At 39.6% G+C, this 22,676-nt stretch overlaps 1 protein-coding gene across 1 annotated transcript in view; it reads right to left on the bottom strand.

Moving 5' to 3' along the window:
- Nucleotides 1-18,887, bottom strand: part of LOC114666050 (oocyte zinc finger protein XlCOF6-like) — a 28,736-nt gene extending 9,849 nt beyond the window's left edge. Inside the window, exons 1-2 of the mRNA XM_028820760.2 lie at nt 18,800-18,887; nt 3,946-4,395 (exon numbers count right to left, since the gene is read on the bottom strand). Of these exons, the coding sequence (XP_028676593.1) occupies nt 3,946-4,348 (403 nt within the window). The 5' untranslated portion in view covers nt 4,349-4,395; nt 18,800-18,887. The remainder of the gene's footprint in view (nt 1-3,945; nt 4,396-18,799) is intronic.
- Between the last annotated feature and the right edge of the window lie 3,789 nt (nt 18,888-22,676).

Genomic DNA, 22,676 nt, shown 5'->3' with positions numbered 1-22,676 from the left:
AGATGTTTATAAAAATGTATAACCAAAAATATTCAGGTCAGCAGCTAAATACTACATGTACAGATATATTAGATTTAAAAACAGAAATGTGCGGAATTTAGTGACTGAAGGAGTGACTGTTGCAAAACTTCCCAATAAATTAAACGACTGAATAATCTGTAGTTCTATCATTCAGATACTATTTTCTAGTTTGTTGTTCAAGTGAATGCAGTTCTTCGTAGAAATTCAGTCGTGCCTCTGTCTGTTAGTGCGTGTGTTTCCTGTATGTTTTCTCATTAAAGGTACATGAATTAGCTAACTGCATGAGAAAGAAATGTCAAAGTGAGCAGTATCAGATACCCTATGTCAAAAAAAAACAACACTAAAACACGAGCTTATCTGCAGAATTGAGGGCAAAACAATATCCTGGTGACTTTTATAAATCTGGACAACAACTTTTCTGCAAGTTTTGCCCACATGCCATAGTACCCTTTTAAAAATTAACAACAATGTTTCTGGATGTAATAAATGTTTTGTCTTGCAGTGAAAAGGCACGCAAGGTCCACATTTGACTCTTCCGTTATAAACTCAGCACCTGTAAACCTGGGCAGAAGAGCAGGCTTCTCCTCAGATGCAACAAGCCCTTAAAAGCGGTCACTTTTTTATTTCTGTTTAATTCCAGGATTTAGCGTCTTGCAGATTAGTTTGCTTTTGCTTTGTAATTCATAATTTTAAGATCTGCAGTAGATGAAGCTACAGATGTAATGATGCGCTTTTTTAATCTGTAAACATTTAAGGTTTAAGAATCATTAGAAATTATTTACATGATTGCAATTACAGGTACTGAAGACCAGTAGTTTTTGGCAGATGTTATTCTTATGGAAAGCTGCAACTTTTCCACCTTTTCACAGGCGGCACTTCAGACCCTTCACAACAACCAGCTGAATCTTAATGACATTTTAGCAGTGGTTACAGACAATGCACCATACTGTCTGAAAGCAGACCAGTAAGTTTTAAAAGGAGTTATGCCTAACAGTGTGCATTCAACCTGCTTGTGTCATGTCATTAGTTTGATGGGAGAGACCTGACAGCACTAGAAATACTTCAGTGAGGCTGCATCACTAGAAATGTGGGTAAAGTCTGCTTTCTTCAAGAAGACTGCCAGGAAATGGAGCTAGGCAACCTTCTTGTCACTGACAGAGATTGTGCTGACTAAGGCATACCCCCGCCATCACCCCGTTCCCAAACCCCCTAGGCAGAAAACACCAGGTGGAATAGCTGATTCGAATCAGTAGGGTACCTCGCTGGACAAAGTCACCTCTACAAAAAGTTCTTTCTGGCCGAGAACACATCAGCTCAGGCTGTATCAAATATCCTAGACTCTAAAAGTGAAGTTAACCTTCATCTCAGAAGGATCCATCAAAATAGTAACAGCTCTTACAATTCTGGAGGGCACTCACTGTCCTACTGCAGTCTCAGCATACAGCATCATGGAGGATCTGGGCTCCTAGTTGTGCTAGTGTGCTGTTTCATTTAAAGGAACGTAAAGAGCCATTTCATTATTGTTTGTTTTATTGTAGCTGAAGAAAAACAACAAAAAAAGTAAAAACCGAAAAATCCGAATCAAAGCAAAAATAAAACGATGAAAACCGAAAAAAAACCAAAACATAATTTGTGAAAAAATAAGATTCCATAGGGCCCTACATACTTCAAGTTCTCTTAAAGAACTTCTAAAGGTGTTTTCTTTTTTTCTCTCTCTGCTGCAATTTCCTGCATCGTCTGGTTAATTTGGGTAGATGTGAACTTGCCTATCACACTTAAGTGCAGACTAAAACAAACCTACCAAGGCCCTTTAGAAAGGGTGGTCATGATGCAGTATGAATCTGATCCAGACCAATCTAATTATAGGAAATACTTCACGTAAAAAGGGAAACATTCCTTTCTGTAATTAGGCAATCTCAGTATAAAACTAAATACACACATTCAGACACGTTCGCATAGAACACCTCGCACAGGTACCATTCAATCAGATCTATCCTAGTGTGTGATTTAGACTCACAGCTTATATATCTTTCTCTCTCAATCAATGGACTATTCAAAAAATGGTATAAATATACTTATGATAACCATATACAAGCTGGCTAGAAATAAATGCCCTGTGCAACTGATGAACACAGATACACACAAATGGTTGTCCTCTAAATGTGAGCACACTTTGGGCATGATGCAGACACTGGAGACACACGTTCACTTTTGATTGTGTTAGCCAAATATTCCAACGTGAACATTAACAGATATACACAGGCATAAGAACAGCAGATATGTGATCTGAAATAACCTAAATGAGAGCAACAGTCATATAGTAGGCTACTGGAGAGTAAACACGCAACCTCATAAAGTGAAATTAAATTCACCCTCTAAATGAAATTGAAGCACATCACTGTAGGCAGTCAGCAGAGTGTCATCTTCTGTAGAGCTGCCCACAGCAAACATGTCCTTTCTGCAGCATGCAAAGTGACGAATCGTTTTCATGTACTCTTCTACTTATTAGATAAAGACATTCTGCTCACATGGGTGCATTTTGTAAATAAACCACACAGTTGTTGCTAATGCAGTGGTGCACAAGTGCAGCTTTTGTCGACCTTTCAATAGGATATTTCCCAGGAAAAAATCATTTCTACCCAATGAAAAAAAACTACAACATGGCCATGGGTGTTTATTGGTACTTCTAGTTCAGCCGAAATGTTACGGTGGGTAACACGGCCAGACTAACTGGAGACTGAAACGAAGCAACGAATCAGCAAATGAGCTAGGAATGTGAAAATGCCATTACACTAATTAATGCCGACATTCCTTGTGCATTAATCTCATGGTGCTTAGTACACCATGTTTTAAAAAGCAACCAAACGTCTAAAGTCTCTTAAGGGAAATGCAAAATATTTATACTATGTGCATGGCTGCCAGTAAAAACATCATCTGGTACACAAGTTAATTAAGTCAATGTCTGCTGTTCAGGTCTACCCTGAGATTTATTATTATTATTAATATTATTAAGAATACAAGTATCTTTAATATTGTTTTATACTAGTAGGTTGGTCATGCCCATCTACATTAAATGTGTGTGTTTTTAAGTAATAAACTTATCCAATCATTTAAAATTTACTATACCTTTAATGCATACAACCATACAGTATATTCATACTAGCTGTGTAAGCCCATGCTGTAAAAAGCCTGGGGTCCTAGAAACTATTGAAAATCATAAGAAAAAAACTGAAATGTAGAGATGTCAGGTAATTGAAAGGAACTACTCTGGGCATTTCTCTCCTAGGAGGATTCGTTTTGCCGCTGTGCTCACCTCGCTTGTGTTATTAGCAGCTAAGCGAGTTTGTTTCCTTGGAGGTGAAGCCCTTACCCCAACTCCACTTCTCACTTCAGGCCCGGACAGATAGACATAAACACTTCCACGTGTAGACGTTTTGTATACAAGATATGTATCTGTTTTGCAAAATGCTAGAATCACATGCATTTAGTGATCTAAGGGGAAAAAAAAAGTTCATTAAATTATGGAGAGGAAAAAAAAAAAAAAAAAAAACTTGCTCAAGTGATAAAACTGTTATGTTTGCAACGTACAAGACTATTTGGAAACTGAAATGTGACAACTGACAGGCATCAGCTAGCTGCCAGCGTCACACATTGATAAGTCTGGAAGATCTGGTTGCGATACTGCTTCATAGTTCAGGCAAACCGAGATCTATGGGTTTAAAACATGGAGAGTTCATTGTCATTTTAATGGATGCATACAAAAGGGGCATTTTGAGAAGTGTTGATTATGCCAGATTAAGACAAATCTTCATTTCCAAGCTCAGTTGCGAGTGAAAACACTATTCAGATAACTCACACCTGCCCAGAGCCTTATTTTGTTTTTATTTACAAATTTTTCTTTTTTTTTTTTACTTAAGTACCTACCTTCTCCAGTATGACCTGAACAAGATGCTTTCTCTGTTTTGACTATAGCACATTCCAAAGTCTCCGATTTAACATTTTCCTCCTTGACAGACTTTATAATCGCATTTTCCTGCATATCACTATTATAAAGTGTTAACTCAGATTCCTCTTTAATGCCTATTGGCCATTCACAATCCTCCATTTTAATGCAAGGACCCTCCTCCTGAAGGTGCACAGATTCCCATTCACTGTCCTCTTTCTTAATGGCCATAGTACTTTTCTTCATGGTATTGATAAAAATCAGTCCTCTGTGTAATGAAGGATTCTCCACTTGCTGATCACTACTACTCTCTTTTATAACCACCTCTTCACATTTAAATCCCACCTGTGATGACACCTGAACAGCTTGGTCAATCTCCTCCATCTGATGCAGTTACTGGAAATGGAAGCTTCCTTTTTTCCCTCTGTAGACTGAGCAGAGAAGAACAAAATTAGAACTACACCAGACTTTTCCCACAGCTCACTGCCCACCACCCATGAATCAATCTAGCTGGGAGTCACTAGACATGTACTCTCTACAGAATGTCAGCATTCTGCTCTGCTTCTGTGCACTGGTTAGTATACTAGTGCTGCCGGGTTCCACCAAATAATGTGCAACTGATAGCTTCAGAACCCTCACTGTGCTAATTGCTAACTTCTGCCAAGAACACCCATTATGGCAGAATAATAGAAAGTGGCCATGATAACCCAAGGGTTTTGTTCTCTGTAGTTAATAAACTACTTGAACCCGCATCTGGTCCAACTACCTCTTCTACTGAAGTCTGTGAGGAATTCCTCCACTTTTTCCGTAACAAAATTAATGATCTAAATAATTCAACTAACATAAATACATCATCTGTTTATATCTCTCCCTGTTTTCCCACTCCATCCAGCTCCTTCTCTAAGTTCTCACCAGTCACATCTGCGTTTGTTAATAACCTGCTTCGTAAGATGAGGCCGACTACTTGTGTACTGGACCCCATCCCCACCACACTACTTAAATCCTGCCTTCATGCCATAATCCCGACTGTTACAACAATAATAAACTCATCCCTTGACACTGGCTCCGTGCCGCTCACTTTTAAAATTGCTTCTGTAACCCCAATGTTAAAAAAGTCTGGTCTTGATGCTGACAATCTTAACAATTTCCGGCCTATTTCCCACTTACCTTTCCTGTCAAAAGTTCTTGAGCGTGTTGTAGCTTCCCCAACTCACCAATTACCTAACCCCTAATAATTTGATGGAACCCTTTCAGTCTGGTTTCAGGGCGTGGCACAGCTGTGAAACTGCTCTGCTACGGGTAACCAATGATTTGCTTATGGCAGCAGACTCTGGACAAACTAGCATATTAATTCTGTTAGACCTCAGTGCAGCATTTGACACTGTTAGACATGACATCCTACTGTCCAGAATGGAGAACATGCTGGGTATCTCTGGCACTGCCCTCCAGTGGTTCAAGTCCCTATCTGACTGATAGGCAAGAGTTTGTTAGTCTTAGCAACAGCAGATCCAGCTCAGCGCCAGTCACACAAGGAGTCCCTCAGGGCTCTGTCCTCGGTCCTCTGCTTTTCTGTATTTATATGCTTCCCCTTGGCCATATTATCCGTAGTTATGGATTGGGTTATCATTTTTATGCAGATGATACCCAGCTCTACTTCAATGTTAAAAGTGGAACTTCATCAGAGCTTTCTCAGCTCACAACCTGCCTTAGTGAAATTAAAACCTGGATGGAGCAGAACTCTTTAAAATTAAATTGCAATAAAACTGAACTCCTGCAAATTGGGACTAAAATGCAACTTAATAAAATGAGCTCCTTCCCAGTCCATCTTGGCAGTGATCTCATCAGACCTGCCTCTACTGTAAAAAATCTTGGTGTCATTTTTGATTCCTCCCTCACTTATTCCGCCCACATAAATCACATTAAGAAACTTTCTTACTTTCACCCTCCGTAACATATCCCGTGTTCGCTCCTTCCTCTCCTTCTCTAATGCTGAGAAACTTGTCCATGCTTTTATCACATCCCGCATCGATTATTGTAATTCCCTACTGGCAGGTGCCCCTTCTAATCTTATATCACAGCTCCAGCTTATTCAAAACTCAGCTGCAAGAGTCCTTACTCGAACCAGCAGCAGTGAGCACATCACACCCATCCTGCTCCGTCTTCACTGGCTCCCTGTGTCCTACAGAATCGAATATAAAATCCTACTAATAACCTACAAAGCTTTAAATAACCTCGCACCAAACTACATCAGTGACCTTCTCCATCACTATGTGCCTGTCCCGCCCACTAAGGTCCTCTGATTCTGGTAATCTTGTTGTACTCCACACTAATCTACACTCCATGGGTGACAGGGCCTTCAGCTGTATAGCGCCCAGACTCTGGAATGACCTACCAAAATTAATCAGGTCAGCTGACTCCATGAATTCTTTTAAAAAACAACTGAAAACTCATCTGTTCAGGAAGGCTTTTAGCTCCACTTGACTTCATTACCCTTCTCTCAGTTTACTTCTCTGTCAAGATGCTAATATAACCTGTATGTGTGCGCGAGACCATCAATTATGTTGTCTGTTTTTTTTTTCAGAATTTACTGTCTTAATCTTCTTTGTTTATTTATCTGGTTTGTACAATGCTATATACTGTATATTCTGCCGTTCTTTATTTATTCTGTAAGTGCTTTGAGCATGGGAAAGGCGCTATATAAATTAAATGTATTATTATTATTATTATTATAATTTAACATTTTCTTTCTACTGTGTAAGACTGAATTCCAATTACCCTCCACATATTGACAAATCTGAATTGTGTCTGTGGCTTCATCTGTTGTAATTTTACGGTCTCTAGTTATTATTCTTCGCTCCTCTCAAGTCAAATACTTCAGCTGTTTCCTCATTAAACCTTGATGAATTAGTGAACCACAATCTGGCCGTCTAAATTCATTTAATTATCCTCACAGACACCTTCGCTGGACAGAACTTTAATAAGTTTCAAACTAACCGGCCAATAATTACTGTACATCACGATAATGTTTGCATTATCATGTGTGTTTATCCACACAGAATGTGTGTACATATACTGTGTTGTGTGTGCACACGTGTGTATATTTATATACTAGCCATCACTCATGGCTTCACCCAATAATATCCACTTGCAGAGCCACAGCACCATATGTCACCGCAGTTGTAGACCTGGAAGTGACGTCTCCGTCGTTTCAGGACTGACTTCGTAAAAATTACTTTTGGAAGGTTTCGGCAGGTCTCGCAAAGCCCGGAAAGTAACGTCGGGTGAAAAACCCGTTAAGAAATTAAGCAATAAAAATGAGAAGGGAAAAACAGTACATCAAACCAAATAATACGCATCATTGTGAAGTTCAGAGGGTTTCTGCCATCACGTCGTGTCACACATCAAACTAAACAATACGGATCGTTTTTGTGAAATACACTATTAACATTTATGTTGTGTTCGGGTCTCTGGGGTACGGAACCATTTAACATGACGACAAAATTAAAATCATCAAGATCTGTGTTAATTGAAAATAGTTTTTCGCTTGCATTCATGAAATGAAATACACAATTACAATGTTTACACCGCGTTAGAGTTTAGTAAAATGTTAATAACAAAGGTGATTACGTTTTTGAAAATGTACCATGCACGTGTGCAATATTGTTCTAAACCAATTTAGAATAAACATTTAGGCCAATGTAATATTTTTAAACACGCATGTGAAGAAAACGGCAATACATATTCTGCACTGAATTATGCAATATATTAATTGCCTTATATAGAACTACTCTAGTTTTTGTCACTTATTATAAACAATGGGCCATTAAAAAAAAATACTAATAAGAACACAATTTGTTTATATAGCACCCTGCCCAAAATTCAGAAAGAACAACAGGACCGATATAACATTGGCTACAAATAATATCTTCATTAAATAAAGATAAATACAGGATATACAAAACATTCAAATAGAATAAAAGACAATAATGCAGACTAAAATACAACATATAATACTACAAAAAAATCTTGAACAAATAACAAATGCAAACCCTGAGTACCTGGACAGACAGATGGGGTAAACTGAAAGAAGGGGCAGAATGTCAGGTCTGTTTAATGTCTTACTTAACAAATGAGTTAAAAAAACTAAAATGAATGGAGTCCGCTCATCTCATTAACTTGGGAGGTCATTCCACAGTCAGGGCGCTATATACAGCTTAAAGTCCTGTTGTCACCCACAGAGTACAAGTTAGTGGGAGGGGGGGGGCACAGAATGAGAGGACCTTGGTGGGCAAGTCAAGAACAGAATTTGATATTCAATCCTGTAAGACATGGAGCAGTGAAGGTGCAGCAGGATGGCTGTGATGTGCTCGCTGTTGGTGGTTCATGTCAGGACTCTTGCAGTTGAGTTTTGACATCAGCTGGAGCTGTGATATAAGATTAGAAGTGGCACCTGCCAGTAGTGACTTACAATACTCAATGCTGGATGTGATAAAAGCAGACACAAGATTCTCTGCATTAGAAAAGGAGAGGAAGGAGCAAACATAACAAATGTGACACAGGTGGAAGTTTCTTAATATGGCTTACATGGATTGAAATAAGAAAAGGAGGAATCAAAGTGACACCGAGATTCTTTGCGGTAAAAGAAGGTCTGATGAGATCATCACCAAGAATGGTTGAAGAGGACCTTGTTTTCTTAAGTTGCACTTTAGTGCCACTTTGCAAGAGTTCAATTATGTTGAAATTTAATTTTAAAGAGGTTTGCTTTGTTCAAGTTTTAATTTTAATTCAATTTCACTGAGGCAAGTTGTGAGCTGAGAAAGCGGTGATGAAGTGTCACTTTTAACACTGAAATAGATGTAAGCACCATCTGCATAAAAATGATAAGCCAGTCCAAAGCTATGAATAACATGCTCAAGGGGAAGCACAGAGATACAGAAGAGCAGAGGATATCATTTCATTAACAAAGGGAAGTCAGATGGAGGAACTCCTGTAAGAAATTAAAGCATGAGGGTTGTCCTGGACATGACACAAGCTGCATGGCCACAACGCCATATGCAATAACTTTTACACAAACTGAGACAGTAGCTCCTCAAGAGGAAGGTAACAATACTTAGCACTATAAAGAAAAAGTCAGAGCTCCCATCTTAACTGCTGCCACACAGAATAGGCCAGTGAAGACATTAAAGTTTGTCTAAACAAATGACACATCCTTGGTGAACAATGTGATCTGCACAGGGATAGGAGATGCCATGGCCAGAAATGATAATAGATTATAATGCTACAAAAAGAGGAGTGGTGAATTCAGACAAAACATTACGCTGGATGCTGGCCACAGACAATTTTTCAACATATCGAACATCTCAGAACCTTGAACTGAGACTGGAACAGGGAGAAGGAGACTGAGCCTTCTTGAGGAGCAGGGTAAACCATTGGAGACACCTCGCATGCCACTGGGATGACAAGTGCCAAAGCCCCCAGCAAGTACAGCCATTGTGTCGATTCAACAGTCCAATCCACAGGCAAACCAATGATGGCACCTGAAGTATTTATGCATAGTCAGTGTGTCTGTGTGTCTCACTGTGTTATTTTAGCCTGCTGAACTGTACAATTATTACAGTATTGTGTAGAAAATGAAAATATTCAGTTCTGCTTCATAAACAAATAGAATGTGATCTGAGGGTAAAGAGTAAACAGGTTATTTACATTGCTTGTTAAAATAAAGTGACCATCTGATTTAAAAAAAAAAAAACAAGTCCCTCAATAGTACATACGTTGCAAAATGTGTCATAAGATGAGATTCAACACAATTATTTAACAACAACAACTTCTTTGACAGGTTTGACCACCCTAACCCACTCTCACCTCGGAGTACTGCATCCTCCACACATCCTTCTGCTGATACCAGCATAGGAGAGACATCCCCACCCATAATTACAACAGCGCAAGTGAGCAGAGAGCTGAGGAGACTTCGTGCCAGCAAAGCAGCGGGTCCAGATGGAGTATCACCATGACTGCTGAAGGTCTGTGCATCGGAGCTGGGGGGTCCTCTACAGCGCATCTTCAACCTGAGCCTGGAACAGGGGAGAGTCCCGAGGCTTTGGAAAACATCCTGCATCACCCCAGTCCCAAAGGTATCACGTCCTAGTGAGCTGAATGACTTCCGGCCTGTTGCTCTGACATCACATGTGAAGACGACCATGGAGAGGCTGCTGCTTCACCTCCTGAGGCCACAGGTTCAACACGCCCTCGACCCTCTGCAGTTTGCATATCAAGAGAAGGTGGGAGCGAAGGATGCCATCATCTATATGCTACATCAATCCCTCTCTCACTTGGACAGAGGCAGTGGTGCTGTAAGAATTATGTTTCTAGACTTCTCTAGCGCCTTCAACACAATCCAACTTCTGCTCCTTAGGGACAAGCTGACAGAGATGGGAGTAGATTCATACCTGGTGGCATGGATTGTGGACTATCTTAAAGAAGGACCTCAGTATGTGCATCTTGGGAACTGCACGTCTGACATTGTGGTCAGCAACACAGGAGCGCCACAAGGGACTGTACTTTCTCCGATCCTGTTCAGCCTATATACATCGGACTTCCAACACAACTCTGAGTCCTGCCACATGCAAAAGTTCGCTGATGACACTGCTATTGTGGGCTGCATCAGGAATGGGCAGGAGGAGGAGTATAGGGACCTAATCAATGACTTTGTTAAATGGTGCGACTCAAACCCACCTACACCTGAACACCAGCAAAACCAAGGAGCTGGTGGTGGATTTTAGGAGGCCCAGACCCCTCATGGATCCCGTGATCATCAGAGGTGACTGTGTGCAGATGGTGCAGACCTATAAATACCTGGGAGTGCAGCTGGATGATAAATTAGACTGGACTGCCAATACTGATGCGCTGTGTAAGAAAGGACAGAGCTGGTTATACTTCCTTAGAAGGCTGGCGTCCTTCAACATCTGCAATAAGATGCTGCAGATGTTCTATCAGACGGTTGTGGCGAGCGCCCTCTTCTACGCGGTGGTGTACTGGGGAGGCAGCATTAAGGAGAAAGACACCTCACGCCTGGACAAACTGGCGAAGAAGGCAGGCTCTATTGTTGGCATGGAGCTAGACAGTTTGACATCTGTGGCAGAGTGACGGGCGCTCAGCAGGCTCCTATCAATTATTGAAAATCCACTGCATCCACTAAACAGTGTCATCTCTAAACAGAGTAGCAGCTTCAGTGACAGACTACTGTCACTGTCCTGCTCCACTGACAGACTGAGGAGATCGTTCCTCCCCCAAACTTATGCGACTCTTCAATTCCACCCGGTGGGGGTAAACGTTAACATTTAACATTATACAAAGTTATTGTCTGTTTTTTACCTGCATTATTATCAATCTTTAATTTAATATTGATTTTTTGTATCAGTAAGGTGCTGCTGGAGTAAGTGGAATTTCCCCTTGGGATTAATAAAGTATCTATCTATCTTATTTTTCATGCTTCTAAAAGAGAAATAAAAATATGATGTTTGTAAACTACTGCATTTGTGAAGGACTGAAGTGGGAGGCTATCCAAAACTATCATTGAGTGTATTTCAGTAATTTGTGTAGTGACTTATAAAACAACAATATTACATTAAAATACACTGCTCAAAAAAAATAAAAGGAACCCTTTTTAATCCGAGTATAGCATCAAGTCAATGAACCTTCTGGGCTATTGATCTGGTCAGTGAAGTAGCAGAGGGGATTGTTCAACAGTTTCAGCTGCTTTGGTGCACCTAGAGGGGCAACAATGAGATGAACCCCAAAACAGGAATGAATGGTTTAACAGGTGGAGGGAGGCCACTGACATTTTTCCCTCCTCATCTGTCTTTTCACTAGTTTTGCATTTGGCGACAGTCAGTGTCACTACTGGTAGCATGAGGCATTACCTAGACCCTACACAGGTGGCACAGGTAGTCCAACTTGTCCAGGATGGCAGGCACATTAATACGTGCCATTCCCAGAAGGTTTGTTGTGTCTCCCAGCACAGTCTCAAGGACATGGAGGAGATTCCAGGACACTGGCAGTTACTCTAAGTGAGCTGGACAGGGCCTCTCGTAGAAGGTCCTTAACCCATCAGCAGGACAGGAGGAACAGGATGAGCACTGCCAGAGCCTACAAAATGACCTCCACCAGGCAGGCCACTGGTGTGAATGTCTCTGACCTCTGACAAAAAGAAACAGACTTCATGAGGGTGGCCTGAGGACCTGACGTCCTCTAGTGGGCCCCGTGGAGCTTGATTGGTATTTGCCATAGAATACCAGAATTGGAAGGTCCACCACTAGCGCCCTGTGCTTTTCACAGATGAGAGCAGGTTCACCCTGAGCACATGTGACAGACGAGAAAGGGTCTGGAGAAGCCGTGGAGAACGTTATGCTGCCTGTAACATCGTTCAGCATGACCGGTTTGGTGGTGGGTCAGTGATGGTCAGTCTGGAGAGGTATGTGAAGTAGCAGAGGGGCTTGTTCATCAGTTGCAGCTGCTTTTTTTTGTCATGGAGGGATGCACAGACTTCTACAGGCTAGACAACAGCGCCTTGACTGCTATTAGGTATTGGGATGAAATCCTTGGACCCACTGTCAGACCCTATGTATCTTATGCCCTGTCCAGGGTAACCCTCATGCCTTAACTTAATTATCTTAATTTTCTAATAATATAATCTTATATCACAACTCCAGCCGATTCAAAACTCAATTGCAAGAGTCCTGACACGAACCACCAACAGCGAGCACATCACAGCCATCCTGCTCCACCTTCACTGCTCCCTGTCTTTTACAGGATTGAATATCAAATTCTGTTCTTGACCTGCTCACTAAGGTCCTCTCATTCTGCGCCCCCCACTAACCTGCACTCTGTGGGTGGCAGCAGGGCCTTCAGCTGTATATTGCGCCCTGACTGTGGAATCAGGGGTGTGGAAATCAAATTTTTTTCTACTTGTCCACGGACAACTTAGAAAATCCACTTGTCCGCCAGTTAAATTCACTTGTCCATAAACAAATAACAAAAGTGAAAAATAGCTTATTTTTTCTGATCTCTTATATTGATACCAAAACTGCCTTCCATTTTAAAACTGAAAAAAGTTCTTTCAGGGAGTAGTATTTTGCCATCTTGCTCTAGAACATTTTATAAAAGATTCCCTTATCATTTTAACTCACAAATAAACAATGCCTTCATTATAGCTACACTAGTTCTGTTTCACATACTACAGTTACAGTGAAGATTTTTATAGATATTTCATAACCTTTAGAAACTGTTAGAATGTTTTCTTCTTTATTTTTAATAAACTGACAGCACGAAACCAACTTGTTTTATATGAAATATTTGCTAATCAAAAACGATCTATTGACAGCTCATCAAAATTGATGTTGTCACGCAATAAATTTCTTAACTCCTCAATATATCACAACCTACACGAAATTTCAGGAAAGATTAACTGACTAACAAGCTTTGTTATGTGGTGAAAACAATTGCATTGTAAGTAAAATGATTGCATTTTTATGTAGAAATAATGAATTTTATCAATCTTCTTCTATAATATGCTACCGTGGCTGTTCATTTGTCTGTCCAGGATTTTAAATCACCTGTAGCTTGCAAACCATTTCACCTTTTGACTTGAAATTTGGTACACATACAGTATACTACGTGACGTCTACTATCCACTTTCGGGGTGATGATTTGTATTACTCTTTATTTTTATTTTATTTTATTTTTGAATCAACTCTCGGCAGTGCGCAGCAAGGCGGCACATGCGTATGGGAGCCTTCTCATTCCCCACCACCTTCGCTAATCATTCTTGAGGCAGATTGAAGACTTAAGTGCCAGTTTAAGTGAAAAATTAAAGAAAATGTACTAAGTAATTGCAACACAAAAACTAACTTAATCAGTTTTAACACGAAAAGATGCCAACGAAAGAAGAGAAGCAGCGGGCCGCTAGGGTGGAGACAAGAAGAGCTGCTCAGGAAGCAGCAAGCGCATCAACCAAACGACTGGTAAACGTACAGAGAAAGAGGATGAAAACTATGAATGCTCAAGTCAAGTGTATTCCCTGCATGTTATCATGCAGTACGCCGTTACTGGTAATATATAAAAGTTATTGATTATAATGAAAAATCATCAGATAACATCGTAATGTCGGCATGAAAAAAATGACCGCATCTCCAAGCGTGCAAGTATTAGGGTAAAATACTTATGTAAGACCATAAGAGTGCTTCCCCTTTGAAAAATCAGCCGTCATTTTGTAAACAATATTGAAAACCAATTTGAGACATGAAGAACATGCCTAAGTAGACTGTTTCCGCACAAAGTACGTACCCAAATGTTTAAAATGTGAAAGTAGTGGTAAAATATGCCCTGCACAGCACATAATATTTTTCTCCAGAACAACTGTAACCAGAAAAACACGCTTGTCCGACGGTCAATTTACTCGTGTCGGACGTTGGATTTCCGCACCCCTGGGAATGACCTCCTGAAATTAATGACATCAGCTTACTCCATTCATTTTTTTTTTTTTATTAACTCATTTGTTTAGGAAACAGACCTGACATTCTGCCCCTTCTTTCAGTTTACCCCCCTCTGTCTGTCCAGGTACTCAGGGTTTGCATTTTATCACAATTTATGTTATTTGTTCAAGATTTTTTTGTAGTATTACATGTTGTATTTAGTCTGAATTATTGTCTTTTATTCTATTTGAATGTTTGTATATCCTGTATTTATTTAGTGAAGATATTATTTGTAGCCAATGTTATATAGGTCCTGTTGTTCTTTCTGAATATTGGGCATAGGAAGGATGCTATATAAATAAATTGTGTTCTTATTAGTATTTTTAGTTTTTTTCTTTTGATGGCCCATCGTTTATAATAATGACAAAAACTTGAGCAGTTCTATATAAGGCAATTAATATATAGCATAATTCAGTGTACAATATGTATTGCCATTTTCTTCACAGAAGAAACATTAGATTGGCTTAAATGTTTATTCTAAATTGGTTTAGAACAATATTGCACACATGCATATTACATTGTGTGCATATTACATTTTCAAAAACTTAATCACTTTTATTATTAACGTTTCTACTAAACTCTAGGTGCTAACATTGTAATTATATTGTATATTTCATTTCATGAATGTAAACGAAAAACTGTTTTCAATTAACACAGATCTTGATGGTTTTAATTTTGTCGACATGTTAAATGGTTCCCACGGACCCGAACACAACGTAAATGTTAATAGTGTATTTCACAAAAACGATGCGTATTGTTTAGTTTGATGTATGACACAACATGATGGCAGAAACCCTCTGAACTTCACAATGATGCAAATTATTTGGTTTGATGTACTGTTTTTCCTTCTCATATTATTGTTTAATTTCTGAACAGGTCCTTGACCCAACATTACTTTCCGGGCTTTGCCGAGACCTGCCGAAACCTTCCAAAAGTAATTTTACGAAGTCAGTCCTGAAACGATGGAGGCGTCACTTCCAGGTCTGTAACTGCGAGTCTACAACCATAAACATATATAGATAGATGCCACATTCACTGTGTTGCCCAGTCGACACGGTACGTCAGTGCGTACGCCATATTGCGAGTGGCAAACGTGCCATTTAAACTAATACAAGTAAACGTGGAAAACGGGTTTTCTGATGAAAAAGCAATAACGTTTAAAACAGTATCATTTACATACAACAGATTTTGGCGAATTGTTTAAATGCAATTATTTATATCCATTTATACACTAATAATGGCAATTATTAAATAATTCCTCCCATATAAGTAACATTTCTCAAACTGCCTTCTTCCATCTCCGAAACATTTCTAGACTTCGTCCTGTTCTTACCCAACACAGTACTGAAGTACTGTTTAATGCCCTAGTCACCTCACGTATAGATTTCTATCTGGCATCCCACAAAAACTTATCCTTCGCTTACAACTTCTTCAAAATTCTGCTGCCAGGATAATATCCTGCTGTTGTAAATCCACTGAACATATTACACCTATTGTCTCTCAACTTCACTGGCCCCCTGTTAACTACAGAATACAATACCAAATATTGCTCTTAACATTTAAAGCTCTCCACAACCTCACTGATCTCCTACACACTTACACTCCTCTCGCTCACTCAGATCCTCATCTGCAGCTCGACTTTCTGTACCACACATCAGACTCAGTGCTCTAGGAGCTCGAGCGTCTCTCATAGTGCTCCTCAACTCTCATATACGTCAGCTCGATTCAATAACACATTTTAAAACTACCCTCAAAACTTATCTTTCAAACTGGCATACCAATTGTGAATTTTTCACTGTTACTGCCAGTTATCTTTGTCTTTCTTTTAACAGTGAAATGATACACTCAATGACAAAAAAACTATTTTATTGTATACAAATTGGCTTAATAATTTCTGAAAACATTTCACTCATTCCTCTCTCAATCTATCTCTCACACACACACACAATGTGGTTACTTAAATATATACAGGGTAGGATCTAAAATCCATGAAACAGAACTGTCTTACATAGCTTTTTCCGTGTGTTGCCACTCTGCAATTTGAGAGTATTCAGTCTGGCAATATGGTGCAGCCTTAGTTTGTGGAAGTCAGACACAACTAAAGACATGAGCATAAAATGATGGTTGTCAATTTCAAACTGTGTTTCCTCAATGTGTTCCTTGAGAAAAAACGCATCATCTGAACCAATCTCAGCCCGAAAAAACTGATTTTGATCAAAGATACACTGACAGCTTGTCCTAATGTCGACTGTCCGATAACACGCTCAGCTACTTTGACCACCTTGACTGGACCCTCAGAAGGAATCATCAAACCTCCTTTGTTTTTTAATGTGAGCAAGTGGTAGCTTTGATCATGTGATGTCGGTACAGCATCTGTTACCAAACTAGCACGGCACACATCACAGGACAGCTTTCTCAAAATCCCGTTTAAGGGCTACCTCCCACTGCTTCCTGAGGTGGATTTCTTTGGGAAACTTTCAAAGTTTGAGAAATGTTAACAGTTAACAACAATCTACATAGCTAGTGACTAAATACGTTTAGCCAAAACGTTGTTTGGAGGCTCACTTGAGAACATAAATGCATAGCTTTGCTATCTTAGCCTGGCGTAGCTAAGTTAAGATTATAAAACGGGATTTTCTAATGGCCAAATATAACCAAAACCAATTGTTCAGCTTTACCTATGAAATGTAATCCCTGTGATCTGGTTTAGAGCGTACAGCGGTTTGTACACTCCCAAGCAGCACATGCGTGAGGCGTCTTTATTCATACAACGTTGACGTACGATGCTGCTGGTCATGAGGCGTCTAGTAATTCTATGTCTATGGCTTCACCCGCAAAGAAGTGAAAGAGGACAGTGAGGAAGGCCCTGCCCAGCTCCCCACTCCTGACGTCACGCTTTTCCCTCCCCTTGGCCCACAGCCTGTGTCTCGGATTAGCGCGAATACATCACTCCTGCAAGCCAACTATGATTCTTAGCGCGAAGAGAAAAGTCGCAAAATTAACCGGAATTTTCAAGCAAATCCTAGAAAAATCCGGATCTAAATCTGTGAAGTAGTTCTCTTGTGAAAGGTGGACAGACATACAGCCATTAGATTTTATATATTATACATAATGCCCACTCCTGTATGTATGTGTACATATATCTATCTCTCAAAGTTTACTCATTCACACACTCATCAATATAAACACAATTGCCCATTCAGTCAAAAAGATGAAATATGCATATTCCGTATTCCGATATATTCTGTAAAATTGGAGGAGGAGGAGGTCGAGGGCTCACACTGATAAAGCGCATTGCCGCACCCACCACACAACAACCATCTCAGGATGACAGAGAGAGGGAAAATAAAAAATCACACGCTTTTAAAGAGGATAGATCTGAAGAACTGTGCTTTGGTAAACTGATAATCTCTTATATCTTAATGCTATTTAAAATCTGTTTCAACTCACAATTGTCCTCCTCAGACATCAGGTTAACATTTCCCATACACTAAACAAAGTTTTACTGTGTATTGATTAGTTTTTACAAAATCTTTTAAGTCATTGTTACATATATTAAGGCAACTTACATTATATACAACACATCTGGGGTTTAGAAAAAACAAATTCTAAACCATATGTGCATTCTTCGACTAAACGCTAATTAAACATACCAAATCCGTCGCGCAAATGTCGCCCCGTATTAATTTGCTCAAAGTACTGTAATTTTGTGTTTTTTCTCAATAACAACCGCAGTGTGCGCGAAATCCTGGTACAAATAGACAGCAGGATGAAAAATTCAAAGTGGCTGCAAGTGTGTCTGGGCTGTTTAAGAACAGAACTGGGAGTCGACACTGAATGAGAGTTGAACTGTGGACAGCCCACCCAGAAGGAGCCCGGGCGACGGAAAATAAAGGCCTTTACATGCTGCAAGAAGACTCTGGAGTAAATCGAGACCACCGAAAACAAAGTTTCCTTGCTGTTCGGCACCCTTTAACAGAATATACACCTGAACACTCCACCTGAAGAAAAAGAAAAAAAACAAACGATAGAGACAAAAATCCGGAAGCAAGCAATCTCAGATAGGCGCCGCGAGGTAGCATGCATAAAAGAAATTAGACACCACAAGTGCTCCCGTTTTAAATTACAAATGGAATTCAGCGGGATGCATGCATCAGCAGATTGGGACTCGCCGACTGTCTAATGAGAGTCAGCACAACACAATGCACTAGCAAAAGTCATTATGACCCGCTCGGCGACTGAGCTCTCAGACACTGACAATGAAATCCAGTGCTGCTATGTTTCATTTTTTTATTTTTATACACACCTTTTCTCGCTGTTCGTGCCAAAAGAACCAACATCACCACCACCTAAACTGTTCAGTTGAAGCTCGCGCTGTACAACACGTGATGTCACCCCACTTCCGTTTCCGTTGCTCATATTGACGATGTCAGAGTGCATCGGGTAACGATTAGCCAATGGAAAAAAAGTCTTTCCGAATGGGAGCGCAACTAAAGGAGTCAAAATAAAAGTCCCTTAAGCCGATGTTCAATCGATTCGTCCTGCTTTGTCGAATTGTACTACCGTAACACGAATAGTTAAGGTCTATCGATCTGTGGTACCAAGTCGAAAAAATACTACTGCACATAGTTACGCAACTTTAACAGCTAAAAGAAATCCCCGGCATAGTAAAGAGTAAACTAAGTGTGTCTGCAAGAACGACATTACCTAAGAATGCACGTAAGATCCAATCTTATAAAGTTAATGGTAATGGCAAAATTTACATCAGTGGTGCTTAATTTGAAACAAAGGCACTTTGTGAGATATATATTTTATACGCCTCATATTTAATTCTTTCCAGTTGTTTAATTTATATCTCTTTTGAAAGCCCTCAACAAATGAAGCTACAATGTTTCAGGGCATGCAGAGATGGTTTTGTAATCAAAGTATCTCAGAGGATAAGGTTTGTGACAGAAGAAAATGGGGGTGAACTGTAATCTAGCGATACTCATCCAACAGAATCACGTGCTGATTATTAAAGATCTGTGACGATTGCATCAGCAACAGTAACACCAATATGCTTCTTCTCTGCTTGTTCATTTGCACTGTCCGATTTGAATATTTTAAAACTGTAAGAGTGATGGCTTCATTAAGCTATATCGGCTAAAAATAAAATGTTGACTAAATTGCCCACCAATGCCTGGTCATTCTGGCCCCCTAATCACACCCTGTCTCTAATTGTTCCCCTCTCTCTCATCACTTCACCACCTAACAGCTCAGGTATGGTAAGTGTAGTGGCGCAAAAAATAAATAAATAAAAATGGCTGCCATCATATCATCCAGGTAGATGCTGCACATTAATGGTGGTTCACGTCGCTCCCCACTCACTAAGAAAAGTGCTTTGAGTAGTGAGAAAAGCGCTATATAAATGTAAAGAACAATTATTTTTTAAATAAATTTACACTACCACAACAGCAACTCTAACCTTAACACGGCCCATCTGTATATAACACATAATTAACACATATTAAAAGAATAATTCCTCTAACTTAATTTGATATCTATCAATTTGTTTGCTTTTCAACAGTAGATAATAAAATAGGAGTGGAAATATAGCAATAATTATGTAATTAATATTTTATGTGCTGTTTGACACATTTTAACTGTTTAAATTGTTCTGTATTATTTTCCTCCATGATTTTCAAATAGACCTGCATATGAAGCACAAAAGATCTTTGGAATGGAGTGGACGTCATTACTGGACTCCGTCAATCCAGGGCTCAGTTGCTGGAAGGTAACACGTGCAAAGTTAACACCCCAACCAATTTTTTATTTCTCCCATCAACACCACCTTCCAGTGGACAGCCCCCCCCCCCCCCCGACCATCTGTACTGCATCAATATCTCCTACCACTTCCTGACTAGTCCACCTCTGACCACCACAGTATTGGTTGTCCATAACTGATGACCAAGTGAGGAGGCTACACACAGGAAAAGCCGCTGGACTAGATAAAGTCAGACCTCGAGTTCTTAACTCCTGTGCTGACCACTTCTGTGGTGTCCTTTTCTGTCTGTGATCCATCCATCCATCCGCCAACCCGCTATATCCTAACACAGGGTCACGGGGGTCTGCTGGAGCCAATCCCAGCCAACACAGGGTGCAAGGCAGGAAACAAACCCTGGGGAGGGTGTCAGCCCACCGCAGGATGCACACACACACACACACACTAGGGACAATTTAGGATCGTCAATGCACCTAACCTGCATGTCTTTGGACTGTGGGAGGAAACCAGAGCACCCGGAGGAAACCCACACAGACACGGGAAGAACATGCAAACTCCACGAAGGGAGGACCCAGGAAGCGAACCCTGCAGTCTCCTTACTGCGAGGCACAAGCGCTACCACTGCGCCACCGTGCCACCCCTCTGTCTGTGATGTTGTTTGATTTTTTTTTCCTTCAAATGGTTTCTGAATTATAGAATTTTCTAGACCAGTCACTTTCAATCCTAACCCCCATGCTGCTGCAGATTTTTGGTCCTTGAAGTTTCTCACTCAGTCATTTCCCCTCTAACTGTTATTTAATTAGATGGCTTGTTTCCTTCAATTAGTATGCAATAATTGTGTGAGATATTTAAAAAGACTTTATTTTAAGTTATTTCTCTTTTGTCATTTTAATATGAATTCACCTTTATGCTGAAACATTTCCTCCCTTAACTGTATCCTAATAATGCCCACTAGCAATGAATGCATCAGAAATTGGGGCAAATGTCCCAGAATGATGAAAGCTTAACATCGGAAATATCCAATCTAGGGTTACTAAATTTGATTGTAATACAGCCAACATTTAAATGTGTTACACATATATGATGTCAATACAGTTTGCACTGCACTTTTCAAAGTGTTTCTGTTTTTTAAGCAGTTAATAATAATAATAATAATAATACATTTTATTTAATAGGCGTCTTTCTTAGCACTCAAGGTCGCCTTACAATGAAATTAAACAACATTAGTAAAATAAAAACAAAGAGAAAGATAAATCCAAAAGCAATAATTAGCAAACAAACAAAGATAACTGACAGTAACAGTGTAAAATTCACAACTGGTATGCCATTTTGAAAAGATAAGTTTTGAGGATAGTTTTAAAATGTGTTATTGAATCGAGCTGACGGATATGAGAGGGAAGAGAATTCCAGAGTTGAGGAGCACAATGAGAGACGCTCGAGCTCCCATAGAACTTAGTCTGATGTGTGGCACAAAGTCGAGCTGCAGATAAGGATCTGAGTGAGTGAGGGGAGTGTAAGTCTGGAGGAGATCAGTGAGGTTGTGGAGAGCTTTAAATGTTAAGAGCAGTATGCAGTATTGTAATCGGTAGTTAACAGTGAAGTTGGGAGAGAATACGTGTGATATGTTCAGTGGATTTAGAACAGGTTGTTATCCTGACAGCAGAATTTTGAAGAAGTTGTAAGCACACTGGTGGGTCTCACACAGATATACAGACCTACAGATGTTTAGCGCGAATACTGTATATCGCTCCTGCAAGCAAACTATGAAACAGCGCAATTGAGAGAAGTCGCAAAATCAACCGGAATGTTCAGTTAGTATTTATAAAATTTGCTTTATTTGAAACGTTTCAAACATACAATCATGCCAAAGTGTTTTATTTTGAATTTATCACCATTAAAACACCATTTTAATACTTTAAGTCTGGTCATTTTTATGGAAGGTTGCACCACCTGATTTTTTGGGGGGTTTGAGATGCCAAAACATTAAAGAATACACAGGTGGGGAAAAGTAGTGAAAAACAGTTGTAAGTATGTGAAACACAGAGTTTATTGTTGTATTATTATTATTTTATTATTGCATTATTTATTTGTCCTATTTGTATTATTATTAGCAAGTAGACTACAAGAACGTGTAAATAACGAAGGCTGGCAACAAGCACTTACAAGACTGTACCTAAATGTACTGTGCCATTGTGATATTCTTTTGAGTTAATAAAGCTATTGTAATAATCATAACACTGCATGTCTTTTTCCATACGAACAACTGTAAATCTACTTTTGCCCACCCTTGTATATTATTTTCATGTACTGGAAATGTATTCAAACTAGGTTTTATAGAATAAAGTGATACATGTCATGAATTGTTTATATATGTATTATATAAAAAAATCTTGGGACGAGACGAGACTTTCTCAGAGAGACA

The sequence above is a fragment of the Erpetoichthys calabaricus genome, chromosome 1, assembly GCF_900747795.2.
Source record: "Erpetoichthys calabaricus chromosome 1, fErpCal1.3, whole genome shotgun sequence".
NCBI lineage: Eukaryota > Metazoa > Chordata > Cladistia > Polypteriformes > Polypteridae > Erpetoichthys > Erpetoichthys calabaricus.
The sequence above is the reverse complement of the archived record's forward strand: the minus strand, read 5'-3'. Positions and strand labels throughout refer to the sequence as shown.